General features: G+C 39.9%; 1 protein-coding gene across 4 annotated transcripts in view; it reads left to right on the plus strand.

Moving 5' to 3' along the window:
* Window positions 1-20,788, plus strand: part of LOC139445663 (endophilin-A3-like) — a 53,806-nt gene that overhangs the window by 14,707 nt on the left and 18,311 nt on the right. For 2 of the 4 annotated variants that reach the window (XM_071226965.1, XM_071227040.1), the window contains exons 3-6: window positions 2,690-2,762; window positions 5,521-5,664; window positions 18,753-18,886; window positions 19,511-19,578. In XM_071226965.1, coding sequence (XP_071083066.1) covers window positions 2,690-2,762; window positions 5,521-5,664; window positions 18,753-18,886; window positions 19,511-19,578 — 419 coding nt within the window. The remainder of the gene's footprint in view (window positions 1-2,689; window positions 2,763-5,520; window positions 5,665-18,752; window positions 18,887-19,510; window positions 19,579-20,788) is intronic. The other 2 variants (XM_071226892.1, XM_071227111.1) reach the window with 1 other exon arrangement.

Genomic DNA, 20,788 nt, shown 5'->3' on the forward strand with positions numbered 1-20,788 from the left:
TTTTCCCAGCCGTGATATTGCTGGAATATTGCTAAAAGCGGCGTATAACCATATTCACTCACTCACTTGGGTGGGGGTGGCGTTTCCTTGTGGAGAGAGCTCATCTCTCGGGGTTGAAGGTGCCCCCTTGTGGAGAGAGTGAATCTCTTGGTGGGTGGGTGAGGGTTAGCCCAGTGGTCTAATTAAGGCCTTGGTTTTCTATTTCCACATAGATACAATGTAATCAAGCCCATGTAATGGCTGAAATATTGCTGAAACTCATTCGCTTCAGCTTCTTGTTTCTTTGGTCAGAATTGACCCTAATTGATATTTCCATTCACAGTGATCTTGATTAAAGTTTATGACATCTAAGTGTTATGTCCCTCAGCAACTGTACAGCCTCAAGACAGCCTGCCTATTCACCATGTTTACACTATATAGTACATGCATTACACACAGATGACACACTAGAGCAAACCTTGTGTCTCTCATGGATTGGATAAAGTTGTATATTAGTTCCATTATTACTTACAAGATCGCTAAGTTCCATTTTTTTGTTTCTGTATGTTACATGTAGGACTACACTGGTATAAATGATACGTATTGGAATATTTTTTCTGTATTTCTTATAAGCTTCTTTTGTATTTTATTGTTTAACCTAAATTCTACACAGAAATTCATTCACAAATGTTTCCCTTTAAATTAGTTGACAAAACGGTGGTAGTGTGGAGGTGTTGTTATCTCGCGTGATACTGTTTACTTTAGTATGTTGAAAATAGGACTGGCATGTGCAACCAGTCTCAGTCACTGCGTCAGTTCCCTTTATGTCGCAATACGTTCTACAATACAGACACCTGTATCGCAATACACTGCAGTACAATATTATGCTGATTCATGTGACGGTTGTATTTAACATACATGACAACCTAGTTCAGTCATATTATATCAATATTTTATATTTGGGAGCCTAAAGGGAAATTTGTGGTACATTGTCAGAGGCAGGATAAGATGTACATGTAGAGTATGCTGGTATGAAATGATGGTACCAAGGTGGAAAACAACCCCATTCTTATGATACAGTATTTACTGCTGTCTGTGTCTGTAATACCAGATTGCTAATACATATCATAACCCGTGAAGATCCGTGGTAGAATAGGTCTTCAGCATCCCATGATAGGAGTAAAAGGAGACTATGCTTGTCGTAAGAGGCAACTAACAGGGTCAGGAGGTCAGGCTCACTGACTTGGTTGATGCATGTCATCGTATCCCGATTATGTAGATCGATGCTGATGATGTCAATCACTGGATTGTCAGGTCCAGACTTGATTGTTGACAGACCGCCTTCATAAAGCTGAAATATTGTAGAGTGCAGTGTTAAACAAACAAACAAACAATGCTACACATCGTAGGCTTGGGAACAATACTCATGCCAGTGAATGTGAAAGGAGAATAGTATGTTGTATGTATTACATCGAGAGATATCATTTCTGTAATTGTGAACATGATGAATAGAACACCTGCATGTTATGTTCTAGGGCACCATTACCTTCGTCCAATATTGAATTGCCCAGACCCTATCGGTCTTGATTAGATGCTTTTTGCAAGTCAGTGTATGTTCATTGTAGGCAATATGATACCCATCATCAAGTTGCTGTTGATATTTTACAGAAAAAGAATACTCTGTTCTCTAAGATAATCCAAGGTGAACGTTAAATAAGTTACGGTTATTTTAATTTTCCTGGTTATTTCTTGGTCATAATGCATCAGTCTTGTTTGTGAAAGATTATGTCATTTGAAAAGGTTTTATACAGATGGTTTTGGGTATGGTCATCTGCATATTAGCAAATAAACTACGGTCAAACAACGTTGTGTCGAGGTTGAACAGAGCTATGAAAATACTTCGAGTAATCCAAGGTTTGACAAGAGTGACATATGAACTAAGCATGCATTGGTATATTTTGTCAAAGTGTAGGAAGTTATGGAAACTGGCAACACTTCATGTTGCACCTTCTTCACTTGCCTTTACCAGATTGATGGAATATTTATAAGCACCTAATTTCAATGTGCTATATTGATTTAGCCCTTAATTGGCGCCAAACATGCAGGGAGAACATGCATGAATCACATATATGCCGGTCCGTATCCTAATTCTCTGTAACAGTGTCAGACTTCAATGGTTTACAACTCTGTATCACCTGTCTGCTGGTTTAAACAAAAAGATTTCTTCATAATCGCAATTACAGACAGGGTGAGTTGACTTGGTTGATGCATGTCATCGTACCCAAATTGTGAGATCGATGCTTATGATGTCAATCACTGGATTGTCTGGTCCAGACTCTATTCTTTACAGACTGCCGTCATATAGCTGGAATATTGCCGAGTATGTCGTTAAACAACAAACAAACAAAACAAACAAACCTTGCTGATTGTGTGTCATCATATGGGTGAGTGAGTAAGTGAGTGAGTTTGGTTTTACACAGCTTTCAGCAATATTCCAGCAATATCACGCTATGATGAGAGAACACTTTAACCACTTGGCTACCTGACTACCCCTCATCTTATGACAATTGCTTGGCTTTTGATCATGCAACCAACCATTGGTTTGCCTCTCCCAGACTCATTTATGTACAGGACACTCTGGTATAGCCACAATATTACTGACGGGGCATAAAACAATATTCACTCACTAATTCTTTTCTCTCTATTGCAGAAGATCGACATTATGGGAAAGTTGGTGGATGACCTTATCATCAAAACCCAGGAATACCTCCAGCCAAACCCAGGTGTGTGTGTGAGGCTAGCAGCTGTCTTTGAAAAAAACACAGCTCCAATAATCATGAAATGATTGGGGCTTGTTTTGTTGAGTTCTATCCTTTCTAAGAAATGTTGCAACATATAGTCTGAATTTATGGCCATGAGGACAATTGTGCAATGAAAATCTCAATTACACTTTGATATCTCACATGATATTTGTACCTGTTTAATTGCTGATTTATCTTATGAAAAATACTTGTTCAAAGATGTTTAAGATAGGAATCTGTTTCTTTTATGTGGATAACTGCAACTGGTATTGAACTTCTTGATTTGAACTTGAATGGACTGGTACATATTTGTCACACATGAACAAAATCTGAAAATTATCGATTGTATTTTGACAATAATATGTACATGAAGTCTTGTTTAGTTCATTATGTTTTTGAGGGAAGTAAGTTCACCATTTAGGTTGTATAGATTTACAGTAGAAACACATTTAGAGCAAGACACTGGAACACTCCAAGTCAAAAGATATCCTCCACACACTTCACATCAAATCCTTGAAAGGAAGCAAGAAAGATTGTTGTCTTAATCTTCTTGTTAAGAATGAAATATTCAGAATGCCTAGATTAAAATGTTTCACCTAAAGGCTCAAGGCTAGTGAGCCCACCTTCATTTCTAATACTATTTTCAATAATCCGAACTTTCACATCAATTATTAATCAATTGGAATTGTTTTAATTCTCTTCAAGAAGTAATTATAGCACATCACACAATTTAAATCTTCAGCTGGTTACCTGCCTGCTGTAGACTCATATATATATAGAGAGAGAGAGAAAGGAGGCCCCGGTGGGACTCTGGGTTAGAACAGGTCCCCGGCACTATATTGCTAGTCATGAGATGCAACTAGGTTGGTCAGGCTCTGCAACTTGGTTGATTGCACATCATTGTGCCATGATGGTTGATTGTTGAACTTTTAGTCACTGAACATCAGGATTGAGTGCACTATTGCTGACTGTGGCCTAAAACAAGATTCAAACACTTACTCAAAAGATGTTAACAGCCACATTCTTAGGCAAAGATAGTTCCTTACAAAAAAGTGTATGATTTGATATTTTCTTGTGATTACAGTACATAAGCTGTTATCTTGCCGTTGTTTCTTTTTGTTCTGTATTTATTGGATATTCCCTGTTGGCACTGAAGGCAGAATAGATCCCAGTAAGGCTGACTATGTGAGGTGGTAGTCACTATGTGACATGACTGTGTGTAGATCGATGTCATGGATCATTACCCCTGCTACCAACCACCAGTTTGCCTGGCCCAGACTGGATTATTTACAGGCCGCTATACCACTACCAACCACCAGTTTGCCTGGCCCAGACTGGATTATTTACAGGCCGCTATACCACTACCAACCACCAGTTTGCCTAGCCCGGACTGGATTATTTACAGGCCGCTATAGTGCTACCAACCACCAGTTTGCCTGGCCCGGACCGGATTATTTACAGGCCGCTATACGGCTACCAACCACCAGTTTGCCTAGCCCGGACTGGATTATTTACAGGCCGCTATATGGCTACCAACCACCAGTTTGCCTGGCCCAGACTGGATTATTTACAGGCCGCTATACGGCTACCAACCACCAGTTTGCCTGGCCCAGACCTGATTATTTACAGGCCGCTATACGGCTACCAACCACCAGTTTGCCTAGCCCGGACTGGATTATTTACAGGCCGCTATATGGCTACCAACCACCAGTTTGCCTAGCCCAGCCTGGATTATTTACAGGCCGCTATATGGCTACCAACCACCAGTTAGCCTGGCCCGGACTGGATTATTTACAGGCCGCTATACGGCTACCAACCACCAGTTTGCCTGGCCCAGACTGGATTATTTACAGGCCGCTATACGGCTACCAACCACCAGTTTGCCTAGCCCGGACTGGATTATTTACAGGCCGCTATATGACTACCAACCACCAGTTTGCCTGGCCCGGACTGGATTATTTACAGGCCGCTATACGGCTACCAACCACCAGTTTGCCTAGCCCGGACTGGATTATTTACAGGCCGCTATATGGCTACCAACCACCAGTTTGCCTGGCCCAGACTGGATTATTTACAGGCCGCTATACGGCTACCAACCACCAGTTTGCCTGGCCCGGACTGGATTATTTACAGGCCGCTATACGGCTACCAACCACCAGTTTGCTCGACCCAGACTGGATTATTTACAGGCCGCTATACCACTACCAACCACCAGTTTGCCTAGCCCGAACTGGATTATTTACAGGCCGCTATATGGCTACCAACCACCAGTTTGCCTGGCCCGGACTGGATTATTTACAGGCCGCTATACGGCTACCAACCACCAGTTTGCCTGGCCCAGACTGGATTATTTACAGGCCGCTATACGGCTACCAACCACCAGTTTGCCTGGCCCAGACTGGATTATTTACAGGCCGCTATACGGCTACCAACCACCAGTTTGCCTGGCCCGGACTGGATTATTTACAGGCCGCTATACGGCTACCAACCACCAGTTTGCCTGGCCCGGACTGGATTATTTACAGGCCGCTATACGGCTACCAACCACCAGTTTGCCTGGCCCAGACTAGATTATTTACAGGCCACTGAAAAGCTGAGTTGTTGACTTTGCCATAAAATAACATTCACTCTTACTCATGTTTTGACATCACCAAAGGTTTTGCGATTTCATGTGGATTGATTGACCAATATTTTATCAGTTGTTGCAGCACTAGAACCATTGTTTTCTTCTTTTTTTCAGCATCAAGAGCAAAATTATCCACAATGAATGCAATATCAAAAGTCCGGGGCCAGGGTAAGGTGGCTCCGTATCCACAACCAGAGGGAATTCTGGGAGAACACATGATCAAACATGGCAAGGATCTTGGAGATGACAGTACCTTTGGTAAGTAGTCCTCCAAGCATGGGATCCCACACCACCAAACACACAATACCCATCCCAGGGAATAACTTACAGTCATCAAATGTGACATGAGAGACCTATTTTAGAACTAAGTTGTTGGTCTGCAAGGTGTGTGCTGTAATAAAGAACCTTGTTGTGAACACTACCCATGGAGAAAGTAGATACATGCCGATGTATGTGTAGGTTGACATCATGTTTGCTTGAATGATGTTGAACGCCGCACTCAGCAATATTCCAGCTATATGACGGTGGTCTGTAAATAATGGAGTCTGGACCAGACAGTCCAGTGATTGAAATCATGAGCATCGATCCACGCCATTGAGATAGGATTACATGCATAAACCAAGTCAGCGAGTCTGACCACTCGATCCCGATAGTTGCCGCTTATGTAAAGCATAGTCACCTGTTATGGCAAGCATGGGTTGCTAAAGACCTACTACGGTATTCTATCCCGGATATTTAGAGGTATTGGCATCATGTTAGAGGGACTAAAATGGAAGTAATGTGGCAAGAATGCCTCCTAAGAATGAATCCTTCTTGGAAGGATGTTGACAGGGTGAAAATAAACTCTCAGTTGTGACCTGGTTGATTGTGTCACAGTGCAGGGATAATTCTAGGGTGGGGCCTTGTGCTTTTAGCCCCTAAATTAGGAAAAAGGCCCACATTTTCAAATACAATTTCATTTTTTAGCATTATGCTGTATGGGCGGGCCTCTGGAATATTTGAAATTTTCACATAAAGGGCCTATTTGAGAAAGTTCCTGGAGTGAACCCTCATTGAGCCCAAACCATTTTTGAGTGTCATATATAGAAGTAGTCCCAGCACCAACGGTCATCGTGATACGTAATACTGTTAATAATGAATGGTGCAAGAAGGGATGATCACTGGGTCAGAATGAACTAACAGCTGTGGAGTGGGAGTTAGTGGGTAGATATAGCTGATAATAAGGCTGAAATGACTATCAAGTTCCTGCAGTTGACTAGTTGCTTGTTTCATCTGCCTGAGTTTATTTTATGTTATTCATTGTTGTTGCAACCCTTTGAGATTTCTTGTCATTGATACATGTATATATTCATTATTACATACCCATAGTGGAGAAACAAATGAAGTTAAAATTATGGAACTATTTTGTCATAGATCATTATCGTACTGATTACTCATATTTGCCTGCAAACATATATTCATAACCTCCCGCAAGCAAATTCACAATGAAATCTAAGTTCAGATACATGCAGACAACCATTTTTGTTTGTATGTTAGCATTATGACTAAGTCATCCAAAGTTCTTTATATTATTTATAGGTTGCAAAATAAAAGCTGCTAATTTTTAAACAAGGTAAAAGCTTTCATATATGAGGTGCTATCGTCACACTTCCATACTGGTCTTGACAGTCACTTACCGACTGTTTGAGGTTGGTTTTCATTGGTCAATTCATATATGGAATGCATCTTGATGGGACCATTTCAAAGAAGCTCACATTTTTACATTGTGTGTCAAATAACGACATTGATAATTGAGATTTGTTTGGAGTCTAGTTTTTCATTTCGAGTACTGAAGAATCAATAGTTACGTTTTCTTTGGCGTCATCTGTATACAAGAAATAATGTACAAGAACTTAGAAACCATCCCTGACACTTCGACCATGTGCTTCGTCTTTTACCGAATATGCATTGTGATACAGTTAACTACCACTAATTTTAGTTCGTTATAACCGTAGTTCGTTATAAGCATAAATACAGCAAATGGACGGGATCAAAACTCATTTCGCTATATCCGCAGTTCGCTACAAGCGTGTTCGTTATGAACGTAGTTTACTGTATTTTGCTCATGCTGAGTTGTTAGAATCTGTGCATGTTTTTGGCAAAGGTTATTTATAAGAATTTGCAGGATTGACAAGATTTACAACGATATACAGTCATGTCAAAACTTAAAGCATAATTCTTAATCAAATGAAATGCAGAGCAAGAAAAGAAGGCCAACTAGTCTACCATACGTTTCATAGCAATCCAATGTTTTGAATATTGATTTTGAACAGATAACTCAAATAATTTAGTATTCCAACTCTATCAAAATATCAGACTTCAACAATAGTGATTAATGTCCGTCAGAACACTGAATGTGGGGAATCATTTTGTTTCAATGCATGCAATATTTATGAATTTGTAAAATTATTTGTATTTTAAAAACGAACTTCAGTAGCACAGTGGTATAGGGAAGCTGTCTCCAACATGAATATTCATTGTGACATGTTGAGGCACATTAGGACCATTGTCATCAACAGCTGCCATGTTGTGCTATGCGACATGTATCACATCTCCAAGCACTTATAACATGTGCTGTAACGTCACTTGGTGGTCGGCAGCAGCATGACTTTTATTGCCTCATGCCACAATTTAAATTGGCAATTTAGCACATTATGATTGATGATTAATGCCTCTGACTCATGTAGACAATTATGACAAACTTTTATATTTGACATATTTTATGTGTTGTCAGATTCAGAAGTATTTAAGCCCAGAGTGCATAATATCCCCTTTGCCCAGACTGTAATGTGGTGATGGGAATAGATCGTTATTTGGTTATGATTTTTTACATGACAAAAATGTTTTTCTGATTTGCTTTTGATATGATTTTGCAGGATTCGTTTTCCGTTGACTGTTAGATGTAACTCAATGCATTATCATTCCTTGGAAGAGCATGACATTCTTGCCAGGATCAGTGTGCAGGTACTGGGTTACAGGGTTGATTGCATTCCAGATACAGTCATCTCATTTATTATTTATGATCAGTAATGTCATGAATAATTAGTTCACTGCAAGTTTAGTCCAGCCTAAGATATGGCCAATTTGAACACAAGGATATATTGACGTTATCTTGTGTTGAGAGGGGACATGATGGTATTACACTTCAGATCATTGAGCCAGTTCACTCCAACACGGATGGGGGCGGTGGGGGTAGCCTAGCAGTTAAAGTGTTCTCTTGTCACGCCAAGGGCCTGGGTATGATTCCCAAAATGGGTACAATGTGTGAAGCCTATGCCTGGTGTCCCTTATTGCTAAAAGTTGCTTAAAACCATACTCACTCACTCCAACTCGAGTGCTGGAACACCCATCCCATTGAATATGTGACACAGTAAGGAGGGGTTGGTAGCCCAGTGGTTATTTGCTTTTCATGACAGTTCACCGAGTTTGATTTCTCACTTTGGTACAATTTATGACTTAGTGTAGGCTGCCGGATATGGCTGTGATGTTGCTGACTACAGTTTAATACAGTATTCACTTTACTTCATTTTATGATTAAAACTGCTTTCTGCAGACTCTTAATAGTCTTATTATTTATTACGTCGAATACGGTAGACTTATTTCATTGTTAACCAAAGGAAACAGCTAGTTCAACCAAGCTGCTTCTCCATGGACCTTCATTCTATCGCCATGTTGTTTGTTATGTTTGACTCACTGTGAAATATTCATGTGTAGACTTGCTATTTGCCCCATATCTTATTCACATTATAGATTTCGTGGATACAAAAACATTGATTTATTTTCATATCTTAGATCCGGTATTTTTAGACATCGTTTCCAATAAGTACCGAACTTATTTAGAAGATTAATTTGTATCTTTAAGCTCATATTTCAAACCTTTTCAAGTATGTCTAAGAAATGAGTTCATTGATATAGAGACTTGTATCATGGAGAGTACACTTCTGTTTTGTCCTGGGGGTATAAGTTATGACGACCTTGAACTGACACATTACGTGTGAAGGACTGATGAACGATCCTGTCCCATCTGCTGGCCTGGTTCATGTCCATGTGGAGGTTGGCCAGTGATCATCAGCCATGTGTGCAACTCACTGAGTGTGTGGGACTACAGAGTGTATTGATTCCTGTACTCATGGCCATACCTACAGCCTGGGGGAGTAAATCACACCTCCCTGGCTGTGATAGCTGCAACACATGCTACAAGGCTCTCAATGGCTGTCAAACACACAGCTGGTCACTTGGGCAAGGTTTTTGTTTAAGTAAGGTTCAATCCAACCTTTTCACTGCCTCCGTTGTAGACTGGATAGAGCGTCTGACCAGAAATCATTATGATATAAAAAAGGTCTGGCTGGCTTGGAGTCAGTAATGTGTCGAAGTGGTATATCCAAGCTGAACTGAGGCATGATATCTCAGTGGGCTAGCACTATAAAACAAACATTAGTCCCAGCTAGTACAAGCAGCCACACACATGCTTGCATGCACATTTATCAGTATGAGTGTAGTATTCTTGAAAGAGGGTAACCCCTATTTCACCTTGCCTCACCTCACCTAACTGGTCATATTCGGCAGCTACTTTCGCTGTAGGGGGCACGGGTGGCCCAGTCGTCAAAGTCGCTGCGATTTGTGTCCCTTGGGCATGCCACAAGCCTATGATTGTGGGTTCGAATCCCAGTTCGTCCCGATTATGGTTCTAGGTTTGTCAGCACCATACCCGAGCTCGTAGGTTTCACCGAAGTGGTAAACGTCTGAGACCTGTCTCACTTCGGGCTTTCCTACCACATTAAGCTGACATGCCGGCATATATCTTAATCCCAACTCACTCACTCACTACTTCCCCTTTAACTGCATTGAACAATTCTTTCCTTAAATTTAACATGTGGCTATTTAATAGCCCTCTTTTGAACTCTATTTTCCTTGTAGTTATTCTTGTCTATTCCCTGTTTGTGTCAAACACATTACCAATGACAAACTAATACAAAACAGTTTCAGGTACTAAATATTAGCAAACATGATCACGATAATTTCCTGCTTCATGTAATTATATACACCATCACATTAATAGTCCTGAACTTATGAAAGCGGCACACAGTGGTTTGGTAGTTTGTCACTGCTTGCACTGCTGGCTGTACTCCTTCCAGCATACATAGATCCATGTAGACAGCAGGACAGGTGCTTGCCCTTAGATTGGGAGAAACTAAACAATGGCATCCATCCAGGGGAGACCACCTGGTGTATATTTGCATCAGCTTTGTCCATGTGTTGACACAGCCACACACCCACTGTCACTGGACCCCACATACCTGGCGGGGGGGGGGGGGGGGGGGTCGCAGAGGCCGTCACTGAGGGTGGGGACTCAGTGTCATCTGTAGCTGTATCTCAGCATACAGGCCTACAGCACCTGTCCAAGCCTTGTCTTAGCGATATTTATGGTGTTGATAACTAAATAATTACTCAGGATCAACCAGACAAATATGATGTATTTGCCACTCCACTAACCCGCCAACATGACTTGATGTTTGTTTGGCTCATTAGCTAAGTCAGAGTTTATGAGGATTTTGTTTGTGAACTGAAAACTAGGATTATATTTTTACCTCTACTCTGTGTTGCAGTCTGAGACTTGAAGCCCTTGTTGACAGCTTGTTATGTCTTGTATTGTTTCAAATATGTCCCAAGGGTAATTGAATACTAAATAAATCAATTGCAAGTGATTCAGTAGCATTTGATTGTTTCACCAATTGTTTTTTCATGAACAAAAAAATAGGCCATGCTTGACTACTGTTACCTGATTGACTTACAATAGAATTGGGGGAATGCATTATTGTGCTGAACTGTGTCACTGATTTTGAATTGTTGTCTAGATATTTGTGTGTTAATGATTGTGCAGCCAAGAAGTTATCAGGGTTTCAGACCATTTCATTTTCTGGCACATTGATTTTTATTTAACATATTTTTCACTTGAGGTGATGGTATAGAAGAATGTCCTATTTAGATTTGTTAAAATCATGAAAATATCCTGATGACATGAAATTTTGTCTCCAGCAAAGTCTGCACTATTGTTGTGTCTTCATTGATAAGAATTGACTGTGATAAGTTTTTGCATTTATGGAAGTGTATACGTTAAAACCGATGTGCACATATTGAATTCAATTCTTAAATGAACAATATGGATATTGTTCTGATGTTATGGCCTTGCCAGGTGTCAAGGCATGTATTTCAGTAACACAGCTTATTTTCATGACCTTTCGGGAATCAAAGCATTCCTATGGAAAGTAATCAATGAAAACGGATCTTCTGTCTAACAGTGACGACCAGCCTTGATGAGATGAGAGCTTAGGTGTAACTACAGCAGATATTCCTGTAGGGAAGCATTGGGTGATAGCAAAGAGGATGACCCAGGATATAGGAAATACCACCGTTGGAGAAGTGATACTTATAAGCGACAGGACATCATATTGCTCTGCACACATAGAGGAACTAATATTTCTGTGTGATTGAGTTTCAGTTTCAAGATGTATGAGGTGTAGAAGCATGTGAAATGGTTGGTACATGTGCAACTATCAGAAAACGTGACCACTTGAAAAATTAGACTTCCTCTGGCCGTAAGAGAAGGTTTCCTGGCTATAATTAGTCACCACATCAAGCTCGTTAGTGACGCTGATCTTGAGCCTGTTACAGTGTAAAACAACCTTCTTTTTTGGTCAAAATGGTTAAAAATGTTTTTGTGTGTAGATGCTTGTTACACATATGGTAGAAGGGAAAATGGAAATTAGAGTAATTTGACAGCTTATAGTTAACCAGTCACTAATTGTAATTAAAGTTATGAAGCTGTTGAGATGTGATAGATATTGTATTAATGAAGATGAAGCCATTGGCCAGCTGATGTCGTGCCCTGGGTGATAAGTAGGATCATCATGTGATGAGCCCTTTCATTAGCCAGATAAAGATAGTTGACCCCTGAGGTTTATCTAAAAGTAGAACACACAATAGGAATGTGTTATTGGCCAGTTGAGTGCAAAAATTTACTTTGGAGATTGACCTATATACTATTGAGATGGCCCTTGGGTGGATTACACGAAGAGGCCTTAGGCATGAGATTGACTTATGATAGTTGTAGTGCTATGGTCCCTTTGTGAAATGGGTCTATGTTCAATGGGAAAAATGGCCCTGAGCTCTCTTCATACCAGCATTGGTTGGACCAGTCGTCTAAGGCGCCGTGATTCGCTGTGCAGAGTTGCGTCCCTTGGGCATGCCAGAAACCTATGATTGTGGGTTCGAATCCCGGTTTGCCCTGATTATGTTTCTAGGTTTGTCAGCACCATACCTGTGCTCGTGGGTTTCACCGAAGTGGTTAGCATCTAAGACCTGCATCACTTCGGTCTTCCCTCCCACATTGAGCTGACACGCCATGATATAACTGGAATATTGTTAAAAGCGGCATTAAACCCAACTCTCTCACTCACTCACTCACTCACTCACTCATGCCAGCATTGGGATCTCTCCAGGGTATGGTATGCTGAATGTCAGGACTAAAACACATACACTGTTTTTATTTAAACTAGTATTTACAAACAACTGTTTTTTATGTTTAAATACAATTCTGTTATCAAGACATCCGCTATAAGTTGATCAGGAAGTTTGTTTGGTTATTGTTTAACAAAGCACTCAGCAATATGCCAGCTATCTGATGGCAGTCTGTAAATAATTGAGTCTGGACCAGATAATCCTGTGATTGATATCATGAGCATCGATCCAAGCAATTAGAATATGATAACATGCATCAAGCAGGTCAGCGAGCCTGCCCACCCAATCCTGTTAGTCGCATCTTACCACAAGCATAGTCACCTTTTATGGCAAGCATGGGTTGCTGAAGACCTATTCTACCCCGGATCTTCATGGGTCTGGAGGAAGTCCTGTGGACTACATGTCAGCTGTATGACCTATTCTACCCCATATCTTCACGGGTCTGGAGGAAGTCCTGTGGACTACATGTCAGCAGTATGACCTATTCTACCCTGGATCTTCACGGGTCTGGAGGAAGTCCTGTGGACTACATGTCAGCTGTATGACCTATTCTACCCCGTATCTTCACGGGTCTGGAGGATGTCCTGTGGACTACATGTCAGCTGTATGACCTATTCGACCCCGTATCTTCACGGGTCTGGAGGAAGTCCTGTGGACTACATGTCAGCTGTATGACCTATTCTACCTCGTATCTTCACGGGTCTGGAGGATGTCCTGTGGACTACATGTCAGCTGTATTACCTATTCTACCCTGGATCTTCACGGGTCTGGAGGAAGTCCTGTGGACTACATGTCAGCTGTATGACCTATGCTACCCTGGATCTTCACGGGTCGAGGAAGTCCTGTGGACTACATGTCAGCTGTATGACCTATTGTGTGCTCACAAACCAACCTGAAAAGGAAGCATGACCTCGCATTATGTGATACTGTCATCGCGGCATGAACTAAGGCCGCACTGAGCAGGCAGGCAGGCACACAGACACTTCAGTCGGCATCTAGATAGGGAATACTTATCAATTATGAATTATTTCTCCTTACAAGTTTAAGTCAGCATTCTGTATGGCAGGGATAGAAACTGGCACTAGTCCTGTAGTCCTTGCCAAATTGCCCAATAGTTAAGGTATCATAAGGACTAGTGGACATTTGCCATTATTAAGAGTTTTGCTATCAGTTAGCATAATAAGGACCAGTGGACTGAACTGTTAGTTTCTACTGCTGTATGGTGTAATTTTAACCAAGTGTTATGTGTTTATATTGTGCAGCACAGCCTTGTTGATTATGATGTTTTTTAGTACTGAATATTAGCCAAGAGTAGTTGAGGAAAAGGATTTGGCAAGACTACATCTCTAGTCTTAGCTTTATGTCTTGTGCCTTCTTCTGTACTTCTTATTTGTCTATGTGAATCTTTAGTTGTATGTGACATTTCGGTTTAGTCCTATCATTATCTTTAGTTATTGATAATTGTCACATGCATATGACAAACTGTAAGTGTCAACATTGTTATTTACATTGACATACAGTAATGTTAATTGATGCATTGAATAAAAACAACCTTGTTAACTAGGTTGTATTGACCTTTGTTTTGACAGCAGAAATTACTGATGAATTTACTTACTATAGGATCCTCAATTACACTCAGTTCCCAAGGTAGTTGAAGCTATGGGCCTGATATGTCGAGATTAAGGGATTATTTACACGTTGAAATTGTGGCCTACATTTTGTGTTTGGTGTTATTAGTAGAATTGCTATAACATATACTACTCAAAAGAAGTGAACTATGTTTAATCTATCATGGCTTCTATTAGTATTTTGGTGTTATTTGCCTAATTGAAATAGCATATGCTACTTGAAGAAGTTAAAAAAGACCCATTTCTTTTATATTACTTTTGTTAATCTGTCATTATAGTAATATGAAAAAAAGTGGGGGTTCTCTTGAGCCCAGTATATTAAAGTGGTAACTTACCAGTGGTAAGTTATGCTTCCTCCTCTATAGAGAAATTGTTTGAAAATGCCCTGGTGATATAAGTGTCAAGGATGGACCGATTTCCTTTCTATTTGTGTCACAAGGAGACGTATCCAAGGCAGACAATGGGCAGCTCACAGGTCAAGGTCATCAATATCAAGAGGTCAATTCCTCTACAACATGTTATGTAAGATCCATGAAGAGACTTTGAGGTGTAGGAGAATAAGATGTTATGTTGAGTTTGCCAGTCTTCTGCTCAACATGATTGTGATGATCATTTGTTGTTCTGAAGGGGTCACTCTAGATCGGTTTACCATCAGAATGTACCTTGGGTTCCCTGAGGCCTGGATTAGCCCAGGTTATATTTCTAGGTCTATCAGCAACATTGCCGTGTTTACAGGTCTAAACATAGAAGACTTGCATCATGCCATGATATAGCTGAAAAGCTGGTCAAAGAGGCATCAACCGTGCCAGTAGTTCACTCACTCAAACATTTGCTCATTGTTTGTTGTTTAACACCACACTCAGCAATATTCCAGCTATATGACAGCGGTCGTAAATAATGGAGTGTGGACCAGACACTCCAGTGACTGATATCATGAGCAACGATCCACACAATTGGGATATGATGACATGCATCAACCACGTCAGCCAGGCTGACCACCTGATCCTGTTAGTCGTCTCTTACAACAAGCATGGTCACTTTAACAGCAAGTATAGGCTGCTGAAGATCTATTCTAAACCAATCTTATGGGTTACATTTGCTCATACTTTGTGAAATATTAATATCAATATTATTCGGTATAACCTATATGACTATTATCCTAGATAAGGCAGTTAAAAGTGTAAGCTATCAAGTTTAACACAAAGGGTAATCTCAACATGATTGTCAGCTGACTAAATATTAATAACAATAAGACAATGCTCCATCAAGGTGACACCATGCAAATACAGGGAAGAAACCGGTCCTATGTGATGAAGAAACCAGTCCTATGTGATGAAGAAACCAGTCCTATGTGATGAAGAAACCAGTCCTATGTGATGAAGAAACCAGTCCTGTGTTATGAAGAAGCCCGTCCTATGTGATGAAGAAACGAGTCCTGTGTGATGATGAAAACGGTCCTATGTGATGAAGAAACTAGTCCTGTGTGATGAAGAAACCGGTCCTGTGTGATGAAGAAACCAGTCCTATGTGAGGAAGAAACCAGTCCTATGTGAGGAAGAAACTAGTCCTGTATGATGAAGAAACCGGTCATCTGTGATGAAGAAACCGGTCCTATGTGAGAAAGAAACCAGTCCTATGTGAGAAAGAAACCAGTCCTATGTGATATGGATTTTATTTTCAACACATGTGTTCATTGCTCTCAAGGAAACAAGATAATCCTGTGGGAAGTATAGGCCAGCCATTGTGAACACGTGATTTCACAACTAATGACATGTGGCATTGCATTTGGTAGTCGAAATTATCTTAAATTAAACCAGCTGGTCATAAAATAAAACATTTTCCAACAGAATATCCCAAACATTAGGCTGGCCAGGATAATGCAAAACTGCTCTTTCATCTCTATCAGCATTTCCAGACCATGCTTGAAACAGTAGTAGAGTAAGTTTCGAGACTGTTGTACAAACTGATATTACCTGGTACTTACTATTGCAACGACACCCGGTGTATATTGCTGTGGTCATAAATACGCTTGTACAAACTTCCAGGATTACATTGAATTCAGTGCTGATGACTCAACACTGGTAGCTGCGTTTTTGTTTCATTGAATATTTCCCATAATAAATTCTGTGATCTTGGAAACTCACCTATGTCATCAACAAGACAAAACAAGTCTTCAACTGCAAGCTCATTTTGTAGCCTAACCAGGCTTTCTATGTCTGCCTTGACAGCTTTATTGGATATGCCATAAAAAACCTGAGTTTTTGTAGATAGCTATGTGCAATGTATTACGCCATAAATGTTGACTGAAAGCTGTGTTAAGGTTAGTTTGTGTTTCTAAATAAAATAACTATTTGATCATTTTAGGTATTCCCTTTTACCTATCCTTGTGTCTGGTGAAATATTTTCCTGCTTGCTTGATAGAGTGAGGCTATTTGAGGAGTTTTCTCCAGACACTTTGTATCTGCCAACTGCTAACTGCAAGACAAAGGCACAGGTCTGTGGTCTTATTTGTGGGAAATTAGAAATTCTTTCTTCATTCTTGTAATATTGTGAATTTTGCTTCAACAGTAGCGTCCACACAACTGGTTTTGTTGAGGATCTGCTGCGCGATGCAAACAGAGCCAGATCCGAGATAAACAGTCAATGTTTTGTCACTATTACAAAGATGAAACCTGGACCAGCACACAAACACTGCCCGCACAAGTTCTCCACTGATTGTGCAGCGCCATCTGTCGAAGTTCCTACACACCCACATGTCTTAAATGTTTTCTAATTCATTGTCACATATAAAGGGGGTGGGCGGGGGGGGGGGGGGGGACAGTAATTTTTTAAGAAATATTCTTGTGGAATGTGGAAGTATCTGTTGATGTTAAACAGATTTGTGTAATAAGATGTTTGTTGTGTCAACATGGGGGGAAGCATCGCTAACAGATTGGTTGGGTCAGCAGTGAGAACAACAGGGTAAATACAGCAAGAGGAACACTGTCAGCTTGTTCATTCTCTAGAAGTGCTTTCATATAGAAGGACTCCATATCACAAAGAATTCTGTTTATTTTGCCTCAATCAAGATGTACATGTTTAGTTTTTGGGAGACTTTTATAGTTATGAAACAAATAGTACTTTATTTCTATTTGTTGTGATGTGTTACAGATGCACTGACTCTAAAGTTTGCAAATGTAAAATAATTTCTTAGGATGCTGTGTTGAAACTGTATATTTGTACATAACTGTGTTCATATTTTTCTTTCAACGTTTACCTTTAATTAACCTCACATACCGGTATACCTTAAGTTATGTTATTTTGTCTCTTCCATCTTAGAATGTTGACAGAGGCGGTTGGGTAGCCTAGTGGTTAAAGTGTTCGCTCATCACGCCGAAGACACGGGTTCGATTCCCGACATGGGTACAATGCCTGAAGCCCATTTCTGGTGTACCCCGCTGTGATATTGCTGGAATATTGCTAAAAGTTGCGTAAAACCAAACTCACTCACTCACTTAGAATGTTGACCTGGAAATTGGTAAAACCAACATATTTGTTGTTGTGGCCTTAATAAGACATATATGAGCAAGAAACTACATAATTCTTTAGTAATTCGCTATTGACAAACACAAACACAAGTTTCTGTTAATTATGAGTGAGTGGGTGAGCATGGTTTTACGCTGCTTTTAGCAACAGTCCAGCAATATCATGGCGGGGGACACCAGAAATGGGCTTCACACACTGTTAATTATGAAATATTCCATTTATATCAGATGTAACAAGATTATTTTCTAATGTCCTCATGTCGAGTATCATAAGTGAATAGTAACACATTAGCTGCCATGTATGATCCATCCATCCATCCATCCATCCATCCATCCATAACCCCTGCCTCCTGACTTGGTGTGTATGGGAGGTGGGGAGCACTGGAATGGGTGGCCCAGTGGCCTACTCTATCATGATTGCTGTGCATGCCTTTGTGCAATTTACTGATTGTGAGTTTGAGTCCCAGATTCACCCTGATTATGATCCTTGATCTGTGCATATCATCCCATGCTTGTGGGTTCCACCACAGATGCAAACATCCTGTGTAATTTTTGGGTTACAAACTTCATGTTATAAAAAGTCTACTATTGTTGAACCCCATCTTCCTCGCTCACTGAAGGACTTATTCTGTTGCAGGATCGTGCCTCCAGGAAGCGGGAGAGACGTACAAGCACCTTGCAGAGATCAAGTACAACTTGGAGGACAATGTCAAACAGAATTTCCTGGAACCCCTGGCACTGCTGCAGACAAAGGACCTCAAGGAAGTCAACGTCAGTATTAGTCAGGCACATGTATACACCACGTCTTTCATGTCAAATAATGTGTTAAAAAAGGCTTTGATCATCTGCATTGACAAAGAGTTATGATGTACACAATCTGCCCTTTAACAATGTGTCTGTACCAGCTGGAACTTGTCTGTTCACATCATTTTACCCCGACTTTAATGTTTCTGCCTGATGGTTTTGTTAATAATTTTAACTATATTTTCAGGTTATGGGTTGCAGGATCAGATTGTGTAGAATATTTTGTCATATTTCTTCTTATATGTGTTCAATTATTATTGAATTATTTTTAAAGAAATGCAAATTTATTAAATTATGAGTCAAAGATAGCATTGTTGAGACAATGTGCTGTGATACAAGGGAGGTAACTCCTAGTATTTTATAGTTGTCTCCCTTTGGACTCTTGAAAGGGTGAATACATCTGCTTCATCATTCCTTATTGTAAGATATGAGTTAATAATTGTACATTTTTCATTGTATTCCATGACTGAAATAATGCTTTTCTTTGTTCAGCTTTGTTTTAGCCTAGTGTCCTGTTCTATATGGACACACATATCAGCCTTGTGTGTTATTCTGTTTTGGTGACTGTTTTTCAATTGTATTTACTTGCAGCACCATCGAAAGAAGTTATCTGGGAGACGGTTGGACTTTGATTGTAAACGCAGGAAGAAAGAGAAAGGTGCGTATGTGATGTAGATGTGTGGCAAGATGACGTAGGTGGCGCCACACCTGTGCACCTGCTGTCACACTGATGCACAATGCTTACACGCATCTACCTCATGCATCAGATCCCTCGTGATGATGGTTTGTCTGTAACGGACACTAATTGTAAATGTAACTTGGTCTGCTGTGTTGTTGGCTTGTTTTGTATCAGCGACTATTGCATTAATCTATATTACATGTGTGAAAACCCTCTCTCTTACATTTAATACAAACCAGTTAAAAATTATATATCCCCCATGCCATAATCAAATATTTCATTAATATATCTTTGTTTAGTCATCATATGATGTATTCTTATTTATTTTCCTTATTTATTTTCGTCATCATATTTGATATATTCCTTTCACATCTGTTTTCTGTTTGCCTTGAATTCATTGGTTTGGTGGAGTGAAATTTGTTTTCTGTTCAATGCTGAATGAATCCTTGTAAGACTTCAAAATTACAGTTTATCATAATTATTTGTATTATGAGTGTTAACACTTTGAGTAATACATTTTCTTTGTTTTATATTCATCCTTTCTTTTTACTTTGATAATGATACAGGGTATCTTGAAAGGAAGGCAGTGACAGATTGTATTTCCACCACACCTATTGGGCATTTCTCTTCATTTCAGAGATAATCATAGAGACGTGTATCATATATATACATCATCATCTGTGTGGCTTAAAAAATATTTTATAATGGGTTCTCAGGCAGTGTTGTTGTTTTTTAATATAGTGTGGACAGGCGATTGCCCTTTCTTTTTCTTCTTCGTTTTGCCAAACTAGTATGTTATCAAGTAAACAGTTTGTGTACTATCATCCTTGGAATAGGGCACTCTAGATAAATGTGTTTATTCCTTGTTGAGTGAAATCCTGATAACTTTGTCTCTTCTTCCAATTTGAAGTAGCTAATCTGTTCTGAAGAATGCAGTTAGGTCATGTTATTACGCTATCTGGTTATGAAAACTGTTCATGGTTTACGAGACAATGACACCTTAATTTCAATATCTGCATATTTATTTATTGCAAATTTCACAAGCACACAAAACATGGTTCAAAATACAGCCATGATTCATAACACAGGTGTGCAGTAAAACACTGTACATTTCAAGGGAAGTTCTGGTAACTGTTCTATATTGTATCGCGTCATTTTTCGTATTCCAGCATATCACTGCTGAGGTGTTC

The sequence above is a fragment of the Haliotis cracherodii genome, unplaced genomic scaffold (genome assembly GCF_022045235.1).
Source record: "Haliotis cracherodii isolate W230 unplaced genomic scaffold, xgHalCrac1.p SCAF_1, whole genome shotgun sequence".
NCBI classification, from domain to species: Eukaryota; Metazoa; Mollusca; class Gastropoda; order Lepetellida; family Haliotidae; genus Haliotis; species Haliotis cracherodii.